Raw genomic sequence first — 22870 nt, 5'->3', positions numbered from 1 at the left:
GGGGGGGGGGGGGGGGGGGGGGGGGGGGGGGCCCTCAGGGATGGAGACGGGGAGGCTGAAAGGTGTGACTCCGAAGCAAAGAAGTTCTGCCTTTCTCTCTTCCATATTTTAGGGTTTCAGCTGGGATTTTGCTTGGAAAAAAAAATGTCCTTCTACTAAATTAAAGAAAGGTTTGAAAACCAGCAGTCTAGTGAATACCTAACTTGGCTGGAAGCCAGGAGAGTTGGGTTCGGTTTCCAGTCTTCTCACTGGAATATTGTATGACCTTGCACCAGTTACTTCAGACCTCTGGGTGGGCCTCAGTTTAAAAAAAACAAAAAAACAAAAAACAGAAAACAAAAACAAAAAATGGTGAAAGTGAGTCCTGCCCTTACCTGCCTACCAGGGCTGGTCGAAGGATGGTTATATGTGAAAGGACTTGAAATGTGGTTTCAACAAGGAATTTTTGTTGCTATCCTGAGGAAAAATGGATCAGTCACTTCTCCAAGGAATATGAGAGGTAGTATCAATGAACAATTTTAGACTTCAGTGCCCATATTTTAGATGGGGTGTATTTCTTGGCATCTACCCTGTCGGTCCAATGGCAACCCTATGTCTCCTCCATGGGATGGTTTCTGCGGGGACTCTGAGCTCCAGAGGGCCCAGACGGAAGGGCAGGCAGGCTCACCTACATCCCTGATCACGAGTCTGTAAGTCCCCTTTGCTCTTTCTCCCCAGCACCGCACAGTGGAGAAGGTCCAATCATTGAAGCCACTGGGATCTCTGGGGGAGAAGAAAAGAGTAGAACACCCAGAAGGCGTGGGGCAGGAAACCGACCCTTTGCCCACAAACATGATTTCCTAACTGTAGTAGCCATCAAAACATAGCCGTTGTGGCCTGAGCTACAGCCACTGGGGAGCGTGCCACGAGGGGTCCCCAAGCGCTGTCCCTTCCCCAGGGATCCCCTGAGATGAAGGACTCCTGTCAGCATGTCCTAGTGGGAAAAGCAAATGTAGAGAGAGCACAGGCCGGGGAGCTCGAGAGATCTAGGCTTAGTGTTACTTCCTCAGGCACTGACTAGCTCTGTGACTTGTTTCCTCTTTTGTGAAAGGAGAGTAAAGTCTCCTCTGCATCGTTCTTGTAAGGATTAAAGAAAGTAAAGTGCAGTGCTTTGCTCGTTGTAAGCGACTTCTACAAAGCAGGGAGGAAATGGCTTCCCGCTGCCCCGGCCAGCCCGTGCCAGGACAGCTGAGGACGTGCCGGCGCCCACTTTCCCTCTATCCTTTCCTTGCCAAGGCCCTCGTTGCCCAAAAAAGCTCAGAAGGCACGGGCAGGCATACGTACGAGTCCATGCTGCGGGGGGCGCCGATAAGGGACATCATGCCACTGGGGCAAAACAGTTTCAGTTCCAAGCTGCCGCGTCGTGGATGAGTGATGGAGACGGTCACTGCCACATGCTCGAGCGTCTTCAGCCCCGACATCTCCAGGTCCGTCCTGCTGACTGTGGGGAGTCAGGCTGGGCAGCTGGGAAACCGGCCCCATCAACACTTACGCCCTCACTTCCTCCCCCCCCACACACAAAGGCACATACTCACCGAACCACATACACACACCTAACGCAGCCCTAACTGGGACCCAGTGCACGTGAGTAAACGGGATGTTGTGGCCACTTTCGAGGGGCTGACAGGCTAGTTTAGAGTCTCATTGGGAAGATCACATATTCAAGACACAATATAAGAACCAAACAGAGCAGCTTCCACCATTCATTCATTCAAAAAAGAATTTACTGAGTACCTCCTGCATTTCAGGCACTGTACTAGATGCTGGGGATAGAAAGGTAAGTTGGACATGATCTCTGCCTTCTACCTGCAAGTGGAGAACGAGATGGTGTGAGGAGTACCTAACAGACAGGCTCTAGGCACAGGGCAGGGAGACCGTCCGCAGAAGGAGATGAACGCAGACCAGTAGAGTGCTGGTAGGCAGTGGTACGTTCCAGGAGGGGAGACAGTCCAAATGTGGGTGGGGAACGAACCAGTTTCATACGGAAGGCAGTACAGATTTCTAAAAAACTACTCAAGTGAATACACTTGGAGGAAATGATGCTGAATGAAAAGCCCACCTCACAAGGACACAGAGAGCGTGACTTCTGTTGTGTAATACTCATGAACGACACAAGCGTGGAGACGGATGCCAAATGAGTGGCTGCCAGGCACGTGGGATGGGGCCGAGGGCGCGGGCACGGCCACAGAGGGGTGACATGATGGAGTCTAGTGAGGCTGGGGTGTTCTGGATCTTGGCTGTAGTGGTGGATACATGAGGCTAGACGTGTGGTAAACCTACAGGGAGCCCCGCCCCCACCCGGACACACACACTCGTACAAATAGGAGTGCGTGTCTGGCAGGTGAGATCTGAATATGCTTTATGGACCATAGCAATGTCCTCGTACTGGTTTTGGTACTGGACTGGAATTGTTTCAGACATTCACACGGGGAGAAGGGTGCGTGAAACTCCCCTGAGCACTGCTTTGCAGTTCCCTGCGAATCTACAGGTATTGCAAAACAAAGTTTAAGAAAAACACAAACGACTGAAGGGCAAGACTCAATTGGGGAATATTAAAAAATTAGGTGGTTGGGGCGCCTGGGTGGCTCAGTCGTTAAGCGTCTGCCTTCGGCTCAGGTCGTGATCCCAGGGTCCTGGGATCGAGCCCCACATCGGGCTCCCTGCTCGGCGGGAAGCCTGCTTCTCCCTCTCCCACTCCCCCTGCCTGTGTTCCCTCTCTCGCTGTGTGTCTCTCTGTCAAATAAATAAATAAAATCTTTAAAAAAAAAAAATTAGGTGGCAAGGAGAAACAATTCTTTCTAAAGCACCTGCTCCACGGATCCATTCCGACGGGCGAGGCGGAGACCAGCACCTGCACCTTCCAGGGAGAGCATGCACAGCTAGGATGGAAGGAGGAGGAGCAAAGGGCAAGAGTCTGTGACACCACCTTCCGTCCTTCAGAGGCCCCCTGCCCGCTGGCCTCCTGCTCAGCCCCCTCCGCTGCGCTCGCCACTGAAACGCACCGGCCCCCCCTTGGCGCTCAGGTGCTCAGGGGGCTGCTGTCCCGCATCGTCGTGACTCATACTGTTTACCTCCTCGGTCCACCCCACGTCCGCACCCACTTCCACGACCACACCCCAGGCCTTGTCCTTATCCGGGACTGCCTCACTTCTGAACGGTTTAGAAACTCTCATTGTGGGTTTCATCAGATAACAATGCAAATTAACTGACGGCCAATCAGGAGAGTAGCTGAGCAAAAATGACAACAAAGAAGCTCCCCCACTTCCTGATAACATGTTGGGAAATAACAATCTTGACCTCTCTCTGGGCACAGATGTGTGCACGAGTGAATGGCCTTTCATTCCATCTGGCAAGTCTTCAAAGCCCATGCCCCACCTTGTCTGAAAACAAGGACATCTCTCTGCGTTCCCCACACCCTTCTTGATCCCTTCCTTCATTTCCTTGAGTGCCATCCAGCTCCTCTTTTCCTAGCGTCTAAGATCCCGCAGCTCAGCTCTCCAACACCCTCTTGTTCACTCTCCCAGGCTCCTTTGTTTTTTCCTTTCACGTAACTGGTTGGCAAGAGTCCAACATCGGACCAGCCCCATTAGCCATCTTCTTGGCTGGATCTTCTTGCTTACGTCTTTCCTACCACAGATGAAAAACAAAAACAAATAAACCCTTTCTCAACTCTTCACTTTCTTCTGCCCACTGGTGTGAAGAACGTGGGCTCTGGAGCCATCCAGACTGGGTTCAAATCCCAGTCTGCCCTGTCCTAGCTCAGAGAACTGATTCCTTATCTAGAAAACTTGGATAGTAACAGTACCTACTTTGTAGGGTTGATAGGAGGATTATATTAGTTTGTACACATAAAGTACTTAGCACAGTACTGAGTATTAAGACCATGTAAGTATCAGATATTACTTTTCCTTTACTGGTAAAGTTCTTGGAAAAGATGTCTACATTCACTATCTCTACTTCTTACCCTCCCATTCATTCTTAACATTTTTTCCTGTCAAGACAGTCTACATGGTTTTAAAAGTAAAAGAACAATTTCCTACCCCATTCCTCACCACCTTTGTGAGCCACTCCCCAGAAGCAAACACTTCTTATTGCTTTTGGTTGTTTCCTTCTGGGATCTACCTTCATGTTTCCAAATAATAGGCATGTGTGACTATTTCACGGTTTATCAGTTTCAGACATTATTTATCGACTTCTAGTTAAAGCAGATGAGGATTTAACACCACACCCAGACCTTCTTCCTACCCTGCCCTCCCCTCCATCCTCTCAAAATAATTACATCACCACTTTTAGTTAATCTTTTGTTTCCTTACTATGACCCTATAAATATCATATGGAATTTAGCCAAGTAGTATATAATGATTATATTTCATTTTCTGAACAATTTGCTGATGTCCTCTCTGGCGTTAATAATTGCCCTGTTTTTTGGTTTATTTCAACTCATGTCCCCCATTACTCATTCTTCCCAAACTGCATAACCTATCTGAATACTATTTCTTCAAATGAACAAACAGATCAGAAGCTCCCTCAGTGCCACTTTCCCCCGGAGACTCCATCTCTGGCTCCCTGTCTCCTGTTCCTATCCGCTGCCCCTGGGTTGGGATGTTCCTCTCCTGCCTTGGGCTCTGTCTCCTCTCTGTCCACACTCCCTTTTTCTCCCCCATCCTCTCCTTCCCTTGGTTTATCCTTCCTTGTAGAACAGCTGCCTCTCCCAGCAGTTTCAGACAATGTCTGAAAGTATCCTTATTCTACTTCCCCATATATCCCTCCCCGTACTTATCCCATATCCCAGGATAATCAGTTCAGCTGAGTTTTAGTGACTGAAAACAATCATCCTCAGGATTTGGAGGTTTTTTTTTTTTTTTTTTTCCAAAGGGCTAGTGATCCCTATTAGCCTGAAAAAAAAATTTTTTTTTTCCAGGGCGCCTGGGTGGCTCAGTTGTTAAGCGTCTGCCTTCGACTCAGGTCATGATCCCAGGGTCCTGGGATCGAGCCCTGCATCGGGCTCCCTGCTCCGTGGGAAGCCTGCTTCTCCCTCTCCCACTCCCCCTGCTTGTGTTCCCTCTCTCGCTGTCTCTCTCTGTCAAATAAATATTTAAAAAAAATTTTTTTTCCCTCAATTGCCAGTGATCCCTATTAGCTTAGAGCCAGTTGGAAGCTCTAAGCATGGGTGGAGTTTTATACTGCTAGGCTTCCCTAAAGTTAGTTGGCCTGGCACCTGACTGGTTCATGGAGAAGCCCTCCATATCCGTATCTCCAAGTCTTTCGATGAGGGGTCCTTCCATTGCTCCAGAGCCACCGATCTCCTGGCTGCCAGGGCCTTGGGATCTGGGCAGCTGGCTTGGAGGGAAGGGTCCCCCTCTCCCAGGACACTCCCTGTCCCTGGAGAATAAACTTCCCAACTCCTGCTGGCATTGGCATAGGGAAGGGACATCACCTGGCTGCCAAGGATGGGAGAAGGTGCCCTGGCATCTATCTTGTCACCGATCCCTATTTTCCACCTCATACTTCATCTCTGTCTCCTGGAGCACATGGGACTTCCAAGTCCTGAGGCCACTGGCACTGTGTGGCATGAAGGGGCTTATTTCTTAGTATCATCCTTGCAGGCATTTGGTATGCAATTTCCTCAGCCCTGCTCACTTCTCCATTCATTTTTCATCTTCCAAAAATGTGAAGAAATCTCTCATTTGCTGAGGTCTCTCTCCCATTCTCTTTGTCCTTGTGCTTATACAATTTTTATTCCTTTATTCTTATCTGGGTGAGGTTTTGGGAGAAAGAGGAAATAAAAGAACATAACAATTTGCCATCTTTAACCAGAAGTCTTCTCCTGCCTCCATGAATTATTCAACCAGGTACGATGGAGCTTTTGCCCCTGTGAGTACCCAGAAACAGTTCTCGAGGGCACCAGGGGCCTGTGTGGCAAACCCTGGGCCGCCCCTTCCGTCCTTGTCTCCTTGCCCTCTCTCACTGAGACAGCCCCAAATTCCCACGATACCCTCCTCCTGACTTCCTCCTACCCCCCACCCCCACCGGCCCATCTCATCGCTCCTGTTTTCCTTCGGAAGCGGCTTTCCTTGGTCCATGCCTTTAATGTAGTCTGTGTCCCAGGTCCTCTTTTATCCTTTTCTCCTTTGTCAGCCCACCAACCCTGGGGACCTCACTCTTCCCCAGGCCTTTTCTTTTCTTTTTATGCTGGTGACTGCCAAATCATTGCCACCAGTCTAGACCTTTGAACTTATTTCATCAACCACTTTCTGGATATAACCTTTAGATGTTGCCCCAAGAAGCTGCAAATGGCAGAGCCAAATTCCAGGCCTTGGTCCTTCATACTCCCCAGCCCTTGCCCAGATCTTTGCCCAGTTCTTTGGCCTGGGTTTTTCATCTCATTTGATGACAATACTAACTAGACAGTTGCTCAAGCTCAAAAACTTAGAAATCTTTTTATATATTAAAAAAATATAAATGCTCATATAAATATATTTTTATATACATTCATATTATATATACATTCTTACTACAGAAAATTCCAGGCATATATAAAAAATGGAACAGATGTTCTCAACACCTAACTCCGATAATTATCAATATATGGCCAATCTTGTTTCATCAATGGTCCCCACTTCTTCCCCTTCCCAGAGTGGTGTGAAGGCATCCCCAGGCACCCTGTTATCTTATCAGCAGAGACTGAGTATACAGCTCTAAAAGACAAGGGACTGCTCTCCTTCACCCTTCCCTACCAGCAACTGGTGACAACTTATCTCGAAGGCTCCGCACACACAGACTTCCAGGCCAGGTCCCTGCAGTTCTATCTGGCCCTGCCCCTCACACCCCTGCCCCAGACATACCACACGACTCGAGGCTCCCCGAAGCTCTGTCGACTCTGCGTGTGTGGCCCCTGCTGTCTGGATGTCCCTCTCCTCCCCTCTTCCCCCAGCTCAGGTCAGTCCCTGGCTTCTCCGAGAGCCCTCCTGTCTTCCCTGGGTGGGAGCCGTCTCTGACAGCCGTGTCATCTCTACTGCAGACGGGCTGCCTTCCACCTACCAGACTGTGAGCTTCTGAGGGCAGGAATCCTGTCTTATCTCTGAATCCCCAGAACTTAATACAGTGCCTGGAATGAGGTAGGTCTCGCATTAGCAGAATGAATGAGTGAATCAATCGAGAGACATTTCAGAGAAATACGTGAGAGACTCCATTGCAGGGGAATGGACAGGGGAAGACCTGGGGAGAAGCAAGGGATACAGAGGGGCTGACAACCCCAGAGCTTCCAGCGTGTGAGTCTAGGGAATGGCAATGGCTCTGATGGAAAATGGGAGAAACCTGGAGAGCAAGCTGGCTTTTGAAGGGTGACAATGAAATCTGAAATGTATATGTGATGGGCCACGTGTTGGTGGGATACCCAACAGCGCACGGTGGCGTAGGCATAGAAAGCTGCAGGGAGATACCGGTGGCATGGCTGGAGGAGAGCATTAGCGTGGCAGACAAGGGGCTCACGGAGAGTCAATGCCATGTTCCAGAACATTATGGAATAGAATGGAATCCAAAGAGAGCCCTGCGAGAGCCCGTCTGTGTTAGGATGTGTGAGGGGGTATGCTACATGCCCTTACTGGTGCGGACAGAGACTTAGGTGACCGTGCATATGGGGCCGCTAGAACCAAGTGAGGTACCACATCAAATGAAGGAATACTCAGAATAGTGCTTGGTTTGTAAAAAGCATTCAAGTCATTTTGATGATGATCATCTTAATATTCTTATTTGGCCTTTGGTAAGTCACGGTCTTTTTCGACTCTCACCCCTTGGCCAGAAGGTCCTGGGGCTTCCTTTGCTCGTGATGTTGCGGAAGCTATGATAATCTCTAACCCTCCCACTGTGAGGGATCAGAGGAAGAGACTGTGAGCTAAGAATCACTTGTGGAGAGGTGGTAGCTGAAGTCGTGAAAACCACTGCACGATGGAGGGAGACATGCAAGGGAGGAGAGAGAACCAGGGCGGAGTCTGAAGAGGCACTCCCGGTCTGGGAATGGTGACCGAGCTCACAAAGGACACGAGGACCTCGGTGGAGAAGCCAGGAGAGGGCTCTGGAGCAGAGGAGGTCGTGGAGGCTGCTGCCAGGGCCCCATGAATAGGGTCAGAGCCGCAGAAAGGTCGAGAAGGGTGAACTCTGAACTAGGCCCTGGGCCTGACCAGGGAACGTGGCACTGTGAGCAATGAACCAAGTCTTCAGTGGTAGAGAGAGGGGGTGATAACAGTGAGCAGTAGCTTTAGTTCATTCACTTTTAAGGGTTCCAGGTTAAAGGCCACCAGGGACTTTCAGTTGTTTCCCGGTAGGTGACCTGAGGATGTGTGACGGCAGAAGGAAGAGTCAGGGGAGACGGAGAGGGTGGGTGACGGGGGAGGTGTAAGCGAAGGAACAGGACTCTTGCCTACGCAGAGGCTTAGCCAGTTACCCTCAGGCTGCAAACAGGATGAAAGGGCAAGCGCAAGGGGTTTCAGGAAATTTCCTGAATACATGCAGACTCTCTTGTGTTTTAGACACTCCTCCCAAACCCCACTGTCCCTCCTACCCTCTGGTGGAGATTTCAGACCCAGAGTCAGATCTAAAGGAACCATGGGGCCCCCACCCCTGTTTCGCCCTCATCCTCTCTGGCCCCAGCACTGCACTGCCCAGTCCGGCAACCACAGGCCACGCGTGGTTATTTATTCAAATTTAAATATAATACAATTAAAACTTAGCTCCTCACTCACATTAGCCACATTTTAAGTGTTGAATAGCCTCATGCGGCCAGTGGCCTCTGAATTGAGCAGCACAGATAGAGAACATTTCCATCGCTGTGGAAAGTTCTGTGGGACACCACTGTTCTAGAGTCTTAGCAGTACTGCACCCCCTGTTCTCTCAGCGACGTTCAACTCCCTGCACCTGACAAAAAGTTCACTTTGGGCCCTCAGACACCGATTCACCCAGGTCTTGGGAGAAGAGACCAAAGCTTGGTCACAGGGGCGTATCTGTATTAACTAGACTCCCTTTGGCGTCCAAGCGTGCCCACAAGCTTGTACTTTCCGTCCTGTCTGCTTGGGGGCTAAGCGGAGTCCCAACAGAGGGGAAGGCACCTTTGCTGAGCTCAGAAACTCACAGCCGTCCTGCCTCCTGCCCTCCACACTAGAAAACTCTGGGCCTACGCCTTCTTTTGCTTCACCCTCTCTTCCCACTACCCCATTTCCCACTCTCCTCGGCGCAGGACAACGTGTCCTTGCTTTTGTGCTTCCCAGTGACAAACAAGCGGTTGCTGGGAAGGTCTGTCACATGCTGGGGCAATGTTCCCTGGTCAGTGGGAAGCAGAGGATGATGAGGCTGGAAAGGCCCCCAACCCTCTTCTAAGTCAACTCCCATTTGACAAGTGCGCCTATGCATTACTTTGTTACTTAAAGGACAGAGGGGGAGTCCTGGGTGAGAGGTCCCAGTTAAAAGGCACGCCATCTCCAAGATCCATCAGTGCAAAGCCCAGGGGTTCCGACTGAACTGCATTCCCAGGAATGTTCCTGCACTTCTCTGCCTTGGCTGATGCCCTTTCCAAGATAGCATTCCTTTTACGGAAAACGCGATGAACCGGGCCCATGGATTTCCTTCCACGTAGAGGGAAGCTGGGCAAGTGCTGGTCATGGTTAGGGAGAGAGACAACAGAACCCTTCTCAGGGAGACCTCCACCCGAGGGAAGCTGTCCTTGCCCCTCCCTTCTGGGCTCCCTTCTTTGGCCATTCCTCCTCTGTTCTTGCTTTGGTTTGATCACTTTCTAGGAGCAAACCGGAGTAAGTGAGCACGGAGTTCTAATTTGGGCCCAAAACATGGCATGCTTCAATCTTCACAAAAAATAAGCAAATAACTCTGCCTGGCAAAATTCTTCAAGGGAAAAAAAAAAAAAGAAAACCCCCCCTCAGAGCTGGGAGTAGGGAAACTCTCACACGGGAACTCGGGAGAATCTGCTGACAGAGGCCCAAGCATCCCCATCCAGCTTCCCTCTTCTCTGGGAAGGGGTCCGACCTCGGTGCTCGACGCAAACCCCATCTCTGACCCGAAGCACTTCACACAATCCTACTGACCCTGGGTGTGACGGAGGCGGGGGCAGAAGACAGACAACTGCGCCCCAGGGAGACATCCGCATCCTCCTGTCCCTCCCTGAAACACCCCACCCGACTTCTGTATCACCCAAGCCGGAGAGTCAAAGGACGAGATTCATTTACTTCATCCAAAGGCCACTGGGCTGAAGAGGATTGCCTGGCAAGTTCCTGGCATGGGAGTCAAAGCAGCGTAGTTCAAGTCCTGCCTCGTCTGCTCAAGTCCCAGGGCCACTCCTCCCCCCCCTCCTGCCCTTCTAACCGGTTGCTCAGCAGTTCCTTCCACTACTAGTAACTCAGGAGAAAGGTCTTATTTAAGCAGCCAGGGGGCCAGCCAAGTCAGAAGCAGCAACATGTCCTAAAATGGTCAAAGAAAACTCCACAGGTCTGGCTGGAGCTCAGCTCCTAAAGGAAGGGGGTAGAATTGGGCAGGGACTAGGAGTTTGACTTCCCGGGCACCCCGCCCCAAACCTCAGGCCCGAGATTAACCCCTTTTGCTGGCTACTTACCATTCCACAGGACCTCCAGTGAGTGGGGGGACAGCGGGATAGCCTTGTTCTCTTTTAACACAGGGCTGACATAGGAAGCTAAGTAAGGGACAGAGGTCCAGATCTATTAAAGGAAAGGGGTGGTGGTGAATGAACAAGACGGACCACACACACTCATCCACTCGATCCTTAGGGCCCAGCTGTTCTTATCTTTCCTCTCCTCATCACCTCCTTTCACTCCAGAGGCTCCTGCTGACACCCGGGAGTGCTCCCTATGGCACCGAAACACAGAACCAGAGTGAGCGGCTGGATCCAGGGTGCAGGAGGAGAACCAGAGCACCCTGACAGCCCCAAGCTACACTCTCTACCAACAGTTCAGAAACTTCAGTGAGAATGTTGAGCCTGCTTCTCTGTTTGAAAAATGGTATCAGCTGGCATGAGGGTAAACGAAATGAAGAACATTTATTAAGTACCTATGACGTGCCAGGCAAGGTTTTAGGCATTTGGCCCCCTCCCTCGGTCACTCCATGCAGGGGTCCCTGCCCTGCCAACACCCGTTCACCTTGGCAGCGTTAACGAGTCTCCAGGCATTGAGCAGGCCAAATCCGTGCTGGTGGCTGTGGCTGAAGCCAGCCTCGTTGGTGACCCAGTCGGCGCGGCGGTCCTCGTACTGAGGGAACAGAGGTCCTGCTTAGTCTCTCGGATTCCCAAGTACACGTGGCCCTCGGACAAGTTCAAGGGGCGCTAACCCCCTCCTCCCACAGTGGAAAATCCATGTGTAACTCTTAACTCCCCAAACCTCAACTACTAATAGCCTGCTGCTGACCAGAAGCTTTCCTGAAAACAGAAACAGCTGATAAACACAAATTTTGTATGTTACATCTATTATATATTGTATTCTTATAGTAAAGTCAGCTGGAGAAAAGAAAATGTTATTAAGAAAATCTTAAGGAAAAGAAAATACATTTATAGCGGATCCACACATCGTTCAAGGGTCAACTCTAAAGTCAACCACGTAACTCTGGCTTCCTTGCTGGCCCTGCTGGCTGACCCAGGCCAGACTCTCCCACTAAGGCCGCGAGGAATGGGTTCCCCAAGGAGAGCTTGGGACGAAAGGTCAAAGCCCCATGATGTCACCAGCCCCCGGAGTAAGGGAGCCCAGAGTACTCCTCTGCAGGTGAAATGGCTCAGGCAGAACAGGCAAGAATGAGTTCAGGCCTGCAATCTGGATGGGGCGCCCACACCTGTTCTGTACATGGGCAACTCTGAGAAGCATCTGGCACCACACTTTCGGGTGAGCCTGAAGCCTCCCGCTCCCTGCAAGTCCGCGGAAGCAGAAGCAGGGGGAAGGCTGAGAGGGTCTCACCTGGGTGGCTGTGAAGACAATGATGTGCTGGACGTCCCGCCACGTGAGGCAGGGCCGCACCTGCAGCATCAGGGCTACCATGCCCGCCGCCAGGGGCGCTGCGGCAGAGGTCCCTGTGTGGCCCTCGGTGCAACCTGTGCCCTTCTGAAGGTCCCAGTCAGTGGTCACCTGGGAAGTGGATGGGGGGCGGGGCAGGGTTAGACACGGAGTTCCCAGGAGCTGCGCAGAGGGGGATAGGGGACGGGCGCTCAGAGTAAGCCTGTCAGGTGGGCCCTTCCTTTGTGAGAGCTGAGTCTCTGACCAGAGGGAGGCCCGCTAGCGGGTCAGGACAAAGGAGATCCTTAATCCTTCGACGCCCCACTGGACAAGCTCTGAAGAACTGAGAAAAGATGAATAAAGACTAAAGAGCTACTTAGGAGGGTCTGGTTGTGGGCAGAAAGGAGATGGAGCTGTGGGAGACGCCTCAAGTGCAGAGGACAGTTTTCCCGATTCCTGCTCCTCTGTAACGGTTTCCCAAATTCCCCACCCCAACCCTCCAAGCCCCGCAGCCATGCTAGACAGAGGAAGTGGCCAGGGGAGCTCCCGGGCCCCAGCTGGAGCTGGGACAACAGTGACGGCACCATTCAAGGAAATCCAACTTGGCAGCTCAGCGACAGGGGCTGGAGTGACATCAGTGGGAACAAAGGGAGTGTGTTCCCAGGACACAGTTTCCTCTTGTGTCCTTGCCCACCCCGTGAGCTCAGCGTGGGCTTCATGTCTACACGGCCTGCCCGCCCTGGCCCAAATTGCCTCACCGCTCTGGGCCTGGTGCCTCGGTGTGGTTCCCATGAGCCCCCCTTCTCTACCTGTGGTTCTGAGGTGGGAGGCGACAGTGGGGGTGGGGGTGGGGAAGGAGAGTTACCTCGAGGGGAGAGATGGCCTCAAGTTCTCTTTATCAACCCTGGACCCACAAAGGGTTTGCCTAAATCTGCTCCACGATGTGGCTCTTTGGATCTAGGACGTGGTGCCAATGTTAAGACTAGAGAATTTTTTTCTTCCAGGCTTCTCTTTGGGTCAGATACCAGGGTGCTGACTTCTGCCAAGAACTGCCCTTTCTCCGTTGTACTCACTGCTTCCCTCCCAGCTGTTAGAGCAGTTGCCAAGAGATGTAATTTTCACTCCGACACTGTGCTCTCCCAGAAGAAAAAGGAAAAAACCCTCCAAGTTGTAGTCTCAATGAGACTGGGAAGGCTGGTCTGTGCCAGGGAGCAGATGGGGTTTTTCCTGTTAAGGAAACAGTGTCACGGGGACAGTCTCGTGTGTGGCTGTGAGGGCGGTGAACATGCCAACGGCGGCGGGAGCCCCGGGCAGCCCTAGGAAAGTCCAGGGGAGCGCCCCAGGCACCCCGTGGGGGGACAGCACATGCTCATGCCCTGCCCCCAGGAAGACCCCTGCCCCCAGGAAGACCGCTGCCCCACACAGCTGGTCACTGAACAGACCCTGGCAACAGGCGGTTTCCAAGGCAAGGACATCCAAAAGTTGGGAGCTTGGCTAAACAAACTCTCTTTTCATTTCTGGACCAGTTACAGTTCAGAGGGAAGGTGGAAGGTGGGGGGGGGGCATGAGGGGGAGGGGAGTTAGGAGAACAGGCAGGCACTGCTGAGCACCGGTCACAGCCATGCTAGGAGAGGCCTTCCTGGTGAGTGGGTCCCCCAGTTTCTGCCAGGGCACCAAGCGCATAGTTTGCTCCTGCTCTTCCTTCTCACCCAGCTGGCCTGGGTGGGGGAGGTGCGGTGCCCTTGAACCTGACCCCTGACTGCTGGGCAAAGCCCCTCTGACATGTTCCCTTTAGCCCACTCCCTTTTTCTTTCTCTCTGGGCGGGGGAGGCTGAGGGCCACAGGCCCAGGGCCTTGGAACTGTGTGTTGGCCAGAAGTCACTTATTGGCAAAACTGAGTATCAGTTTTGGAGAATGAATGTGACCCAGCAGGAGGACAAAGTGGCCTGATTCCCAATGGCCCCAGACAGACATCCATACCCAGGCCACTGGAGAAGGACAACCCCAGGCTCCAGCCCAGCTCTTCCCTGGAGCTCCTATCCCCATATCACTCTCTTTGGGTCAGCAGGGACAGGCAGGGAGCTCTGGGTCCCAAGCCAGAGACCTGGCCTGAGCCTGGTGGGATGAAGCTAAGCCAGCTGGGTGTGGGCATCAGACCCTGAATTCTTTAAAAGGTTCCCCAGCGTGAGAAGCCCCACTCCCCTGCTCCGATCTCTTGTTAGATATGGCTCCAATTCTAGCTCCAAGGAAAGAACTGTTTCTTAGGCTGACAGACGCATTTCCCAGACTCCTTTTCCCGCCCATTCCATGAAGACAACCACTGGCTTTACTCCCGATGGGGAACGTGACCAGAACTCACAGTGTTTACGTAAGGGCTAAAGAGCAATGGAATGAAGATTTTTTTCCTAAGCCCACAGGAATCAGCCAAAGCCCAAATTCTACCAAAGGAAGACATTTCAAAAGAGTTCTTTAATCAATGTGATGCGTACTAGTCCCAATAACAAAATATATATTTGTAAGTTAAAATGTTAAAGGTAAAAACCATGTGCAGGTTTGTTTAGGGTCCTCAGCTCTGAATTCCCAACAGTGGCATACCCTCTGAGACCCAGATCTGCTAGGGAAGGGGGAGGAATTGGAGGGGCGGGCCGGGGAACCATGGACCCAGAGAAATATGGCCGTGCTGCCTGAGAGATGTCTTGTGGGACAGGGGCAGGGAGTGCAGGGCCCAGGAGGCACTCACGATGCTCCGGAGCATCTTGTCCCCACCACTGAAGGTGACCGCCAGCATGGAGGCACACTCCTCGGCATAGAAAGGCATCCGTCCCTCCTCATCCACAGCGCCTGGGGACAGAGTAGGGGAAATGAGAGCTAGGGGCCTGATGATATCAGAGTTGTCATCTGGGAGGCTGTCCTGAGTTTAAAAAATGATCTCTGTGGCCCAAATGCCTCAGCGGGCACGCACTCCTCACCTTAAGAGGCAACCTCAAATGGCAGAGGGGATTCTGGGCCTTAACATCATTCTTTCAGTAGGCTCCATGTAAAACTGGGAGGGGGGGGGCTCCACTCTATAGCTACTCATCTGTTCACACATTCATCTTCCTCCATATTTATTCACTTATTAATGATCTACTGTGGGTCCCACACTGTGAGAGGCATCAGGGCCACACGGAAAAGGCCACAGTCTTGATCTCAAGGAGCCAAGTCAGGAAAAAAGTAGGGTAAGTAAATACAACCGGGGCAGCAGATGCTGTGGGTGGGGGGCACAGGTGCGAGGCATTTGATTCAGACTAGTGGGGGTCAGGGAGGGCTTCAAGCAGGAGGCAAGTGGCCCGTGGGAAGAGAGGCTAGAGCGGAGGTCTGCCAGATGATGGGCTGAAAGTGTTCCCGGGGTATGGTGACATCGAAGGAGGGCCCTGAGATGCTCCGAAGCAGGGCTAGTCCCTCCTTAACTATGACCGGGAAGAGAAGATCGTGCTCATACAGTCAGACACCATGGAAGCCAGGGCACGCCCCAAATACACAACCCTCCACCCTCCCCACTGAGGGACACACACACCCCCCCCAAGATGTGAGCCTTCTACCACACAACCCGTTCGCCACTGAGTCCCACGCACACCAACACAGAGACCCTCACCACGCAGCGGCACACACATGCTCTCACGTACACAGACCCGCCAGGCCGCTACCTATGGTGACGGTGTAGATGGAGTTGGCATAGCCATCATAGTTGCAGTTGTCGTTGTGCTGGCCCCCATTGCCGCTGGCCACCACAAAGATGCTCCCAAAGCCCCGGCGGCCAGCAATCACCCCATGTTGCAAGGCAGCCTGAGGAGCAAAAAGGTCCTGCGTCAGCTGAGGAACTCAAAGACCTCCACCGTCCATACCAGTAGCCTCCTCCCCTTCTAGAAAGAAAAGGGGAAAAAAGCCCAAAGGCACTGGGGCAACGGGAAGAGAGATTTAAAGATGGAAACAAGAAGGGGAGGGAGCTGTGAGTTGAGCAAGTGTTTGATGTGAGTTCGCTGCTTATCAGATCCGGTGGGGCCAGTGATGGGGGGGTGGGGGGGTGGGGGCAGGTCACAAAATCACAGGGAAACAACTCAAGGCACTATTCCATTTCTCTAAGAACTGGTGTCCCCCATGCTCCCCCACCTCCAGGTTAGGAGGACTCGCCCAAAAGGAGGTGTTGGGGCTGGATGCCATGAGTCTGGCACCACAAACGGGGGTAGGGTGGGAAAGGGAGAGACTTGCAGTAGTTCTGGGACCTGAATGAAGAGGGTGTCCCGGGTCTCGCAATCTTCATGCAGCTCAGTTACCTTTCCAAGCTGATGGGGGCCATCCACTGTCTTCCCATCATCATCGGGTCCCCAGCTGTTGAGAAATACACAGAGGGAAGAGCCAGAGCCCCACTATGGTGGCCCAGCCAGGCCTCCCAGTCCCAACTGACCACCCCCCTGCCTGAGCTCTTCCTGTCCTCCCAAGCATTCCAGTTCAGGCCCCCCATGATTAAAGACACAGGGTGCAAAGATCCAGCCCTCACACCAGAGTGGAAAACAGAAGTATGTGACAAGGTTCTTTGTTTCCTTAGAAACGTTCCCAGTTTAGGACTACTTTCACCTGCTCCTAAAAATCCTTTCTCAGGTCCTAGGGAGCAGGAGACAATACATATTGGTAGAGAGGGACAGGAGGCCACCCATCTCCTGATCTAGGGATCTCAGACAAGGCTTGATGGCAGAGCACCCACAAAGGAAGTACTCCATCTGTGTAAGTTCCTGGGTAAGCGAAATGTATACTGTGGATGATGTCATGCATTTAAGGGGGGTGCTGGCTGGGGTGCCATCGGTGCCGCTCCCCAACCATCACCAGAACCCGAGGCTGCGGGTGCATTCACGTGTGTAGGGTGGCGGGAACCGGTGCTGGGCATTCGGCTGGGCTGTGGTGGGGGAGGAGCCCTTCTGAGCTCATGAAACAGGTGAACACGGGGCAGACCGGCGCACTCGTCATTTGGGAACCCGATGACTGGGGTGATGTGGGGCGTACGACTGAGAACCCAGCAGCCGGGGGTCTGGAGAGAGGAGAGTGATGGACTTGCGGGCTGAAACTGGGAGGACCCCGGTCGGCACCTGTTGCCCTGCCGTCAGAGGCTTTGTGCCCGGCTCTGCTGTACCTGCAGCTGTAGATGTCGTTGATCTGGTAGTGCTTGTTGAACGCCACGGCCTCCATGCTGTCCGTGAGGGGCCCGTCCAGTACCCGGATACCTAGGCGGTGAGGGCCCCATCAGCTCCTCGACCACGCGGGTCCCCCCGACGGGGAGCTGAGTGGTGGCGAGCCACACGTGGAGACTTACTTTTCCCTCTGAGCGCTCTGGTACCCTTGAGGTTTTATACCATGTGTATGTACCAGAATGGTTTTTTTTCTTCTTTTTTTAACAGAATGCTAAATCTTGGATTTTAAGGATCATGCGGGCTGGTGGGAAGAGGCCTGGGCTAGAATGTAGGTAGCCAAGGTTCCCTTATTTGCATCCTTAATCACATAGAACCCCGGTGTGGTGCTTGACACATAGAAGGTGTCCAAAAAATGGTACTCATTACCATTACTGCTCCATGGATGCCTAATTTCACCCTCTAAAATGGGGTGGGTCACATCCTGGTGGCCACGTAGGGACAAACGGAGCTTTCAGAAGGGACTTGGCTCTGAAGTTTCTTGCTCACTCTGGAGCTCATTTATGGAGAGGGCTGCTGCCCTCTGCTGGAGAGTAAGAGGAATACAGCCAATCCGTTCAGTCTGCAGGTTCCTCGCACTTTTGAGCAGTCGGGGAGGGCTCCCCCATTCAGGCCCTTCACGTTCTCCCTTGGTGGACAAAGACTGAGAGAAAGAGCCTTAGAACAAGCTCCAGTGGGGGCCAGAGCTGCTCAGCTCTCCTGAAAGCAGGGAGTGCAGACAGCAACCATCAGAAGGGCTGGGAGCTGGAGAGCTGGGAGATGGGAGGGGCGTCTCCACAGACAGACCGGAACAAGGAAGAAAGGCAGGTAAAAGGGTACTTGGGAAATTACGAAAATACAAGTATAACCTAGATAAGGAAAAGGAGTTATTGTTACGGTGAGTTGGGTCATTTGATGGGATGTAACCACGATCAGAAAAAGGGGGGAAGTGACTGAGTGGTTGGGGCTTGAGGCCTCTGTCCCACATCAAGGCCATTCCCCCTTTTATCTGTTTTATATAATAGGGTTTGCGGCTAATGACAAGTTTGAAACACCACTGCACTGAACAAAATCAATGAACTGATATGTCTGACAGACACCTCTTACAAGCTTACCCTTCGCCCAATGCCAGGTGTGTTGAGAGTGGGATCAACACGGTTCAGCGCTCGGGGGAGGGGCAGGCAGGGAGTGAAGACCATCACCACGGGAGAAGCCCACCGAGGCTAGAGCAGAAGGTACCTGCTATGCGGCTCCCGTACGCCACTCCGACCGCACAGAAGCTGTTGTTGGGCACTGCAGCAATCTCTCCCGCACACCTCGTGCCATGGTGGTTGCCATTCTCCACATCCGGGTGTGGCATAGGGTCCGGGTCGTTGGAGTTGAGGTCATAGCTGCCCTCAGGGCTCTGAAACATTGCGGGGGACATGTGGTCATTCACAGGTTGTAACGGGTAGGTCCTCGAGTCCAGGGGGAGAGGAGACCTGGGGGAACCTGGGACTTTGGGGCTCCCAGCCAGCGCAACAGGCCCGTCTCTCTCTCTCAGGCTGCAGACATGAGAACAGGACACGTGGGGCAAAACGGAGAAGTGCCACAGGCCTCAGCAAACTTCTCTCTTGTCCATTATAGAAACAGGTCCAGATGGCGGCTCCATGGCTTGGGAAGCCCAGGATAAGAGACTTAAAGCTACCTAAAGACCAGGCTTTGGAAGAGGAAGGTGCTCAGAACTCATGGGGATAGGGAAGTTGCCTCCAGGGGCCACTCCTTACTGCCCAGGGCGGGGAGCAGCAACCAGAACCAGGAAAAGTGCCACTTGGGAGTCCTCTTCCTGGTCTTAACTACCAGACTAGAATGCTGGCTGGGGGAGAGGGGAGGACGAAGAACACCATCCCACCTCCCAGGCCCTTTTGGGTGGCCCGGGGACCTGTAAGAAAGGGGGCCAGACAGGGGCCGTATAAAGAAGGTGGTAAGACGCAGGAGTCGGAGGGGGCGTCCTGGGGCCACTCACGTAGTTGGGTGCGATGTCCTGGATGGTGTGCTCCACTCCGTCATCCACCACAACCACGGTCACCCCTCGCCCTGTGACATTGCGTTCCCACACACCTGTCACGTTGATGTCCCTGCCGGGGCTCCGCCGGTTATTCTGTAGGAGACACGGGGTCAGGAGCTATTTCCAGAGCCTTGGGAGCCCAGTGACACATGACGCAGCTCACAGACAGATAAGTCAGAGCTAGCTCGGCCACCATCAAAGGGCCAGGCAGTGGCTGTAGACCAACAGGTCTAGGTGGGGACAGAGGGACAAGGGAGGGCTTTGCCACCACCTCGCTCTCCAGAAGGCCTGGCATCATTCACCGGTGATACAAGTGAAATGGTGGCAAGGACAAGGGTTGGAGGATACAATAATTAGGCCGTATGATGTATAACCTATGAACATTACATAACACCATGTGGTACCAAGTGTTCACCAAGTGCGAGGCACACATGTATGAATTCCCTTCTCCTAGCCAGAACTCCACCAGGTATATAATGTTACGATCTTCACGTAAGTGACGGAGCTGGATCTGAGCCCGGGCAGCCTCGCCCCAGCACCCACCCCCTCACTTCTGCAGTCCACGGCTCTCCAGAAGCGAGCACAGGGAAGGTGGAGCCCGAGGGCAAAACACGCCACCGAAGCCAACAGAAATGTGTCCTCAGGCAAAGGATGCGGGCCACGGGAGAGTAATACAAAAGCCCTCTAGAGAACAGAGCACCCCAAACTCCTCCGCCTGGGAGCTGAAGACGGCAGGGTCGGGCTTACCAGGTGCCACTGCTGCGGGTACTTGGGGTCATTGAAGTGGACGCTGCGCTTGGCCCGCTTGAGCAGCCTCTGCTCCGAGTGCCAGTGGACAGCTTCGTGACCGGCTAACACAGACTCCGCCCGCCGCCGGACGGCCTCCGCCGGCAGCTCCTGCTGCTGCCCGGCCGGCTGGACGAGGAGGTAGTACCCCTGGAGCTCCCCGATGCGCCCAGCATTCAGCAGCCCCGCTGCCCGGGCCAGGGCATCTGCCTTCTGCTCCAGGGTCTCTTCCGGCCCCTTGCCTTCCAGGCTGTCCAGGTGCACAGCCCAGCTTAGCCCCCCTGGGCCCTGCGCTCCGGGCCCATGCGTCCCTGCCAGGCCCATGACCCAGGGAACCAGCAAGAAGAGCCCGGCCAACTCCAGCCAGAGGCAGGCGGGGAGGCCCAGGGGGGCATCCAAGTGTGGCACTTTCTGCCTCCCCTTCGGCATCAGAGCAGTAGGCTGCAGACAAACAGAAAGGACATCAGAGACCCCTGTGGGGAATCTGCAGGGACACCGAGCCACCCACGTATGACACCTAGAAACCCCCAATCCACTCCGTTTACATTTTTAAACACTTGATCCTCTCTTTTTATTCACATTTATTCCTGAGCAACAGGGATAAGCCTGCCGGTGGGGTGTGGGCCAGTACTAACTCCAGTGGATACGTCCACGGCAGGATGGCAATCACCATCTCACCAGATAATCAGGCAGGATGTCCAACTGCTAACAGGCACCATGTTGCTCTTTGCCACTGTTGCTCTGAAAAGGGCTCAAAAGTCCTACTGCTCTTCAGTAGGTTATTGGCAGAATCATGACTGTTCTTTAGAAGAGACCTTCCTCCCTTATTTCGAGCAGACATCAATCTTCCCCCCAGCTGACATCTCAGCCCAGTTGTCCTCGGGGCCGACTCTCCACAAGGGTGCCCCAGTCCTACCTGGACTCTGTGTGAGGCTGAGCTCCTGGTCTGGCTAACCACCTCACGCTCATTTTGTGCAAATGGAGAAAAGGCATCACTTTCACTGAGGAATGTTGGCTCTGAGCACAGACTGCAGACCTGTGAGTCCCAAGAAAAGAAAAAAGAAAAGAAGAAATGGTGTCATCCCAAACCCAGTGGAGCCAGCAGAGGCTAGCCATGACCTGTGACCAAGGGAAGTGGCCAATGATCAAGTGTCATTTCCAGGGATCTCAAGTGGGTTGTAAACTGGCAGAGAAACCCTACTTCTCATCTTAACCATCATGGCACCCTCTTTTCTGTGTTCCCCAGAGGCCCAGAAGAGGGCTTGAACTGTTGCCCAGACACCCTCCTCGAGAAGCAGATAGTCCTATTTCCTAGAAGTCGAGGTGGAGCTAACTTCCTGATTTCTGTATCTCTGACAGATGCCAGGGAAGTAAGAGTAGGTAGGAAGCAGAGGAAATGGTGAAAACCTGAGAATGCAAACAAAACTGAACAGGCCTAAAAAGCAAGTGGGCAAGCGGGAAGGAAGAAATGATGGGAGAGTTGGAAAGCAGCACTAAACTCGGCTCTCCTTAGGCATGAGCTTGGCTGGGTGGCTTGCAAGTGAGGGCTCAGGCTCTAAACTGGGACTGGCACCCATGGTTTGATTTCAGAAGGGCCAGATTTAGAACTGGTGGGCAACTGTGGTTCCAGGGACGGGTGAGGTGACAGCAGAACGTGTGTGTACCTATTGGCAACTGGGCTCCTTTAGAGTCATCTGCTCTGTGCTTGTGTCACCCCGAGGCAAGGCTTTGTACCCACACACACCCAAAGGGATCCAACTTAAAACGTGATAGAAAAATAGGTCTTGGGCGCCTGGGTGGCTCAGATGGTTGGGTGTCTGCCTTCGGCTCGGGTCATGATCCCAGCATCCTGGGATCGAGCCCCGCATCGGGCTCCCTGCTCAGCGGGAGGCCTGCTTCTCCCTCTTCCACTCCCCCTGCTTGTGTTCCCTCTCTCGCTGTGTCTCTCTCTGTCAAATAAATAAATAAAATCTTAAAAAAAAAAAAAGAAAAATAGGTCTTTTACTGAAGTCTCTTTGGAAAGGGAGAAGACAACTTAGGTCACCTGACTTTTCCCTCCAAAAAACTGCATTCTGCATCTCCTTAGGCTCCCGGGCACATTCCCTCTCAAATTCCTCCCCACCCTCCAGTAGCCTCCACTGTCCCAACATACTCAGAGGCTTTTCCCAGACCTCACCAAGTAGAACAACATCTTGCGAGACAGCCAGATAATGCCCCACCTAGGCAATTCCCTTCAAGTCCCCTAGATCTCACTACATTTCTGGAAGAGAAGAGAAACCTGACCACCACTTCCTCCTCTCCCTCTGGCAGAGCAGGACCGTCTCCCATTCCCACCCTAGGTTTCTGGGAAAGGAACCTTAAATACTCTCTGAAAGCAGATCACAACCTCACCCAACTGCTGTGTGTATCTTTACGGCTCTTAGGTGCCAAGGGAGAAAAGAAAGAATATGGGCAGCCCCGAGTCCTGGGAAGAGCCTGTCCCAAGAGACTGCCCTCCTCGAAGCCTCTACGCCAGGTTCCTAGAAACCAGGTGGCGTCCCAGGTCAGTTTCATTGACTTACCTCTCCCCGGCCTAGACTGGCCCGTGCACTGTGTCCTTCCTCTCAGAGGGACCCCTACTACCCTGGGATCCGTGACCCCAGTGTCCCGTCTCCGGGGCTCCCCCACGCCGGGGCTGAGGGCGCCCTCCGTGCGGCCCTCCCGCCCCCCCGCCCCCGGCTCTGGGCCACTCGGACTGCCCCTGCCCCGCCCCCACCGAGTTCCCAACTCACCGGCCCGGCCGCAGCTGCCGCCGCCGCCTCCCT

The 22870-nt window shown here is 53.1% G+C and overlaps 1 protein-coding gene across 1 annotated transcript in view; it reads right to left on the bottom strand.

The window, feature by feature from the left end:
- The window catches only part of PCSK7 (proprotein convertase subtilisin/kexin type 7), a 25283-nt gene extending 2413 nt beyond the window's left edge, over nucleotides 1-22870 (bottom strand). Inside the window, exons 1-14 of the mRNA XM_021696475.1 lie at nucleotides 22838-22870; nucleotides 20983-21102; nucleotides 20028-20507; nucleotides 19239-19373; nucleotides 18473-18638; nucleotides 17200-17290; nucleotides 16349-16403; nucleotides 15722-15860; nucleotides 14776-14876; nucleotides 12000-12167; nucleotides 11196-11303; nucleotides 10655-10757; nucleotides 1324-1480; nucleotides 668-762 (exon numbers count right to left, since the gene is read on the bottom strand). Of these exons, the coding sequence (XP_021552150.1) occupies nucleotides 668-762; nucleotides 1324-1480; nucleotides 10655-10757; nucleotides 11196-11303; nucleotides 12000-12167; nucleotides 14776-14876; nucleotides 15722-15860; nucleotides 16349-16403; nucleotides 17200-17290; nucleotides 18473-18638; nucleotides 19239-19373; nucleotides 20028-20495 (1786 nt within the window). The 5' untranslated portion in view covers nucleotides 20496-20507; nucleotides 20983-21102; nucleotides 22838-22870. The remainder of the gene's footprint in view (nucleotides 1-667; nucleotides 763-1323; nucleotides 1481-10654; nucleotides 10758-11195; nucleotides 11304-11999; nucleotides 12168-14775; nucleotides 14877-15721; nucleotides 15861-16348; nucleotides 16404-17199; nucleotides 17291-18472; nucleotides 18639-19238; nucleotides 19374-20027; nucleotides 20508-20982; nucleotides 21103-22837) is intronic.

This window comes from Neomonachus schauinslandi, chromosome 11 (assembly GCF_002201575.2).
Source record: "Neomonachus schauinslandi chromosome 11, ASM220157v2, whole genome shotgun sequence".
Lineage (NCBI taxonomy): Eukaryota > Metazoa > Chordata > Mammalia > Carnivora > Phocidae > Neomonachus > Neomonachus schauinslandi.
The sequence above is the reverse complement of the archived record's forward strand: the minus strand, read 5'-3'. Positions and strand labels throughout refer to the sequence as shown.